Source organism: Pseudoliparis swirei, chromosome 22, assembly GCF_029220125.1.
Source record: "Pseudoliparis swirei isolate HS2019 ecotype Mariana Trench chromosome 22, NWPU_hadal_v1, whole genome shotgun sequence".
Taxonomy (NCBI): domain Eukaryota; kingdom Metazoa; phylum Chordata; class Actinopteri; order Perciformes; family Liparidae; genus Pseudoliparis; species Pseudoliparis swirei.
The window spans coordinates 2,140,448-2,145,447 of record NC_079409.1 but is presented as its reverse complement, the minus strand read 5'-3'; the positions used below and the strand labels follow the sequence as shown (position 1 = coordinate 2,145,447).

The window sequence follows — 5,000 nt, the reverse complement described above, 5'->3', positions numbered from 1 at the left end:
CTCCGCTCATCTCCGATGAGTTTCTCAGCAGAGAGCCCTCCCGCACGGAAAGCTGGTCTCCCCGATGAGAGAGATCTCATCGGGGTTCAAGGAGAGCTCGATGAAGCATATCATGAGTTACCGTAGATCGGTTTATATGATACTCGACGACCGGAGCGCGGAGTTAAACCTGCGCTTCAGTGTCAGAGTAGATGATGTTAACTATAACGTCTACGCGTCTTCATCGGCGATGAAGTGCTTTCATTGCGGGGAGGAGGGGCACACCGCGAGGGCCTGCTCGAAGCGAGGCGACCCTGCGCCAGCTGGTCCGGGCGGCTCGGGTCCGTCCGGCGCGTCACGCCGCGCTACACCAGCGTGGGGAACAGCAGGTGGCGGCTGCCGCTGCCGCGCTGCGGGGCTCGCGGCGGCGTCTCTGAGAGGAGGCGCGCCGCGGCGGCGGCGGCGCTGCAGCGGCAGCGCCGCCGATTCCAACGGAGGGCGCGGGGGGCGGTGTCACTGCTGCTGCACCCGACACACATGTGGTGAGTATGAATGAGGGAGTGAGTGATGGTGGTAGTGATGGTGGTAGTGATGGGGTGGGTAAGGGTGGCGAGGGGAAGAGGGTGGGGAGCCTGGACAGGGCAGTGAGAAGCAGGCTGTGGGTGGAGTCGGGAGCGAGGAAAAAAAAGGAAAAGCGGACCAAGAAAATGGAGGGGATGTGGGGGGATCTGCCAAGAGCAGTGGGGTAGAGGCTGTGGGTGAGGTGGGAAGTGGGAGGAGGAAGGAAAACAAGAAAAGAAGGGGAAAAAAACAAAAAAAAGATTAAAAAACAACAAAAATATTGGTGATGGTGGTGATGGTGGCACGGGCTTAGAGGTGGAAGTGGGAGTGGGGTGGAGAATAATGAGGAAAGTGGGAAAGAGGAGGAAAAGGAAATAAAGACGAGGACAAGGGTGGTGAGAAGCCCATAGAGGGGTAGGGCAGGTGGGTGGAGGCGAAGAGGTGGAGGAGGACGGTGCAGAGGAAGAGGGGCGGAGCAGGTAGAGATGGATGAGGAGGAAGCAGGGGCAGAAAGGGCCCCAAAGAAAGAAGAGCGGCCAGAGCGCGCAGCGAGGCCAAGGCCAGCAGGGTGGAGGAGAGGAGGAGGAGTCAAGGCGGGGCCGGTGGAGGACAGCAGTGATGAGGAGGGGCAGACGACAGCGACTCTCCTCTAATTTTAACAAACAGTCAAGCTCAAAAACTTCATACAGTGGATGAAATAAGCCAGTTTTTACACAGAACAAAAACAAAGGAAAGTGGAGGTCAGGATCACTTCCTGACCTCGTGACCTTTGTACAGTCTTGCAGATATTATATGAAAAAGAAAAAGTTTGAAAAGCAAGAGGTTTTTAGGATTAAAAAGATTTTACTCAAAGTAAAGGAGTGCATCCAGCAGGGGGAGGTGGAGAGCTCCAATGTGGGTTTTATTTGATTTGTTGATTTTAAGTTGTATTTGTTTTTTAAACTCTTTTCTTTTAATGAACACATTCAGAGTCGGAGTTTTAAACGTAAATGGAGCGAGGGACAGTAAGAAGAGAACATCTATTTATGAATTTAACAAGATGAAAGCCAACGATGTTCTCTTCTTACAAGAGACGCACAGCGACAGCACCAACGAGGCGGACTGGAGGAGGGAGTGGGGGGGGGAAGTTCTCCTGAGCCACAACACCAACCTCAGCGGAGGAGTGGGCTTCCTCTTCTCCAGGGCCTTCAGGCCGGTCACTGGAGGTCAAACACATCGTGGAGGGAGGCTGTTCTTTGTGAAAGCACGGTTCGACCTTTTAATGTTGTTTTAATTAATGTCTATGCTCCAACAACCGGGGCAGAGAGGAAGCTGTTTTTATCCAAAATTAATGATGTTTTAAATGACTGTGCCTCGGAGGATTTTTATTCTTGGGGGATTTTAACTGCACAGAGGATGATTTTAAAGACAGAAACACACAGAGCCACATCCAGCTTCACAGCAGGTGCTGAGGAGGCTGGTCCATTCTCATGGCCTGGTGGACGTGTGGAGAAGGATGCATCCGGACTGCCGACAGTACACATGGTCCCACGTTAGGGAGGGAAGGATCTCCTCAGCCAGGTTAGACCGTATTTATGTTTTTAAGCACCATTTTAGTATTTTTAAAATGTGCAGCATTGTTCCGGCTGGTTTTACTGATCACTCTTTGGTTTTATGTCATGTTTTTATCAGGAACTTTTTACCCAGGAGCGCATATTGGCATTTTAATACAGTTTTAACTTTCGATAGGAGTTTTAGAGAGGTGTTGTTTTATTTTGGGGCATTTTTAGGCTGAGGAAGAGTGATTTTAATAATCTTAGGCAGTGGTGGGACCGTGGTAAGGTAGAAATTAAGCTCCTTTGTCAGCAGCACACTTTCAACGTCACTAGAGACGTCACCAGATCTATGAAGGACCTGGAGACTGAGATAGTGGACCTAGAAAGTTTGAGCGAGTCCACAGGAGATCGAGGACATATTGAAGTCCTCAGTAAAAAGGCGGCTCTCGCCGACCTGTTCGGGTTAAAGTCCAAGGCGCACTGGTCAGGTCCCGATTCCAGACCATCGCGGAGATGGACACTCCCTCTAGCTTCTTCTTCGGCCTGGAGAAGAGGAGTGGGCAGGGGCGAGTGATCCACTCACTGCTGACGGACGCAGGGCAGCCGGTTGTGGAGCCAAGCCAGATCCGGAAGCGAGCGGTGGGGTTTTACTCCTCCCTTTATGCCACTGAGTATAGGGAGGAGGAAGAGTCATGGAGGGGCTCTGTGGGGAGCTGCCTCAGGTCTCCGAGGAGACTAATGAGGAGCTCGACAGACCCATAACCCCCCAAGAGCTGAAAGCTGCCCTGCAGGGAATGCAGGGAGGGCGCGCCCCCGGGATCGACGGCCTCCCCGCTGAGTTTTACAAGAAATACTGGGATGTCCTCGGAAGGGACATCCTAGACGTCTTCAATGAGAGTCTGGCCTCTGGTTCCATGCCGATGTCCTGCCGGAGGCAGTGCTGACGCTACTGCCGAAAAAGGGAAACCCGCAGGACATCGGTAACTGGCGCCCTGTGTCTCTGCTGTGTGTGGATTACAAGCTTCTGTCCAGGGTCCTGGCCTCCAGGCTGAGGGGAGCTATGGAGCAGGTCCTCCATCGGGACCAGACCTACTGTGTGCCCGGCAGGTCCATGGTGGATAACGTCCACCTCATTCGGGATGTTTTGGAGGTCTCCAGCTCGTTGGGTATGGATACTGGTCTGATTTCTCTAGATCAGGAAAAGGCTTTTGACCGCGTTGAACACGGCTTCCTCTGGAAAGTTCTGGGGAAGTTTGGGTTCAGCGCTGGCTTCATAGCTAAGATCAAGGTGTTGTACAGTAATGTTGAGAGTGTGCTGAAGATAAACGGCAGGCTGTGTGCTCCTTTTAGAGTGAGTAGAGGGGTCCGGCAGGGCTGTGCTCTGTCCGGGATGCTCTACGCACTCTCCCTCGAGCCCCTCCTCATTAAAATACGCTCTAGCCTACATGGTTTGTTTTTACCTGGTTTTAGTAAAGGAATGATTTTATCGGCATATGCCGACGACGTTGTTGTTTTTATCAAGAATCAAAATGATGTAAACCTTTTAAATCAAATAGTACATGATTTTAGCACGGCATCATCAGCGAGGGTGAACTGGAAGAAAAGCGAAGCCCTCGCTGTGGGGGAGTGGCGTGGCCTCCGGTTCTTCCACAAAACTCATATGGAAGACGGACGGTTTTAAATATTTAGGAATATACCTGGGAAACCGAGCATGGTCCAGAAGAACTGGGAGGCGTCACAGAGAAGATAGAGGGAAACTTTCCAAGTGGAAGTGGCTGCTCCCCAGATGTCTTTTAAAGGTAGAGTACTGGTTTTAAACAATCTTATTGCATCCCAACTGTGGCACAGGTTGACAGTTTTAGACCCTCCTCGGGCTTCTTAGCCAACATACAAAAGAAGATGGTGGATTTCTTTTGGGAGGGTCTACACTGGGTGCCACAGGGGTGCTGTTTTAGCCAGAGAGGAGGGGACAGGGCCTTGTCCACCTGGCCAGCCGGACGGCCACTTTTAGATTACAGTTTGTTCAGAAGTTTTAACGAGTCCGGGGTTTTAGTGTGGCGAGACGTGGCCAGCTGCATCCTCAGACGTGCTGACAACCTAGGGCTGGATACTGCTCTGTTTTAATAGACCCCAGCTTTTTAAAACTAAGTGGGCTGCCTCCTTTTATCAGGGTGTTTTTAAGTCGTGGGCCCTTTTAAGCACGAAAGGTGCCCACAGTCTGACTCTCTGTTCTGGTTGTTGAGAGAACCATTAATTCACGCGGCAAAACTAGACATTAGCAGCAGCGTCACCCCTGGACTAACGGGGGCGCTGCTGCGAACAAAGACCCTTTCTCTGCAGCAGTTGGTGGATGCAGTGGGGCCGACGCTGAGCGACCCCCCGGCCCTGGGCCTCCTGCTGGGTCTGCATTCCGACCGGGTGGCGAGGAGGCTCCTGGAGCTGTGGAGGCAGAGGCTGACCGGATTGGAGAGGAGCCTCCTCAACGACTACAGCCAGCGGAGAGCAGAGCCGGACCCTGCAGACCCCTTCCCAAACATCTCCCTCAGCCCGGGGCTAGGGGGACTCACCGCCCCTGCTGAGAACGAGCCACCCAGAAAACTGCACACTGAACAAAGCAGACAAGAAGACTTTGTATTTTAACCTCGTGAAGAGCATCAACAGGTCCAGACTGTGCAACAGACCGCCCACTGTGTGGTCAGAGAGACTTGGGCATGGAGGCCCTGGCCCGCAGTGGGGGGTCCTATACAAGCCTCCCCTAAAGAAAAGGACCGCTGACCTCCAGTGGCGGATTTTACACGGTGCTGTCGCGTCCAACGCTTTTATTTCGGTAATCAATCCCGCTGTCCTGAGCCAGTGCCCCTTCTGTGACCTCCGGGAGACTATTTACCATGTTTTTAACGAGTGTAAGAGACTTTTGAGTTTCTT

At 52.5% G+C, this 5,000-nt stretch overlaps 2 protein-coding genes across 5 annotated transcripts in view; both read left to right on the top strand.

Annotated features, from left to right (window-relative positions):
* LOC130187965 (protein PTHB1-like) overlaps positions 1-5,000 on the top strand; it is a 184,934-nt gene that overhangs the window by 133,603 nt on the left and 46,331 nt on the right. The window lies entirely within an intron of this gene.
* Positions 1-5,000, top strand: part of sh3bp5b (SH3-domain binding protein 5b (BTK-associated)) — a 22,436-nt gene that overhangs the window by 10,222 nt on the left and 7,214 nt on the right. Inside the window, exon 1 of one of the 4 annotated variants that reach the window (XM_056405921.1) lies at positions 2,778-3,241. The exons of the other annotated variants lie outside the window; for them this stretch is intronic. Coding sequence (XP_056261896.1) covers positions 3,215-3,241 — 27 coding nt within the window. The 5' untranslated portion in view covers positions 2,778-3,214. Of the gene's footprint in view, positions 1-2,777; positions 3,242-5,000 lie in introns of those variants that run through there. 4 annotated transcript variants of the gene reach the window in all.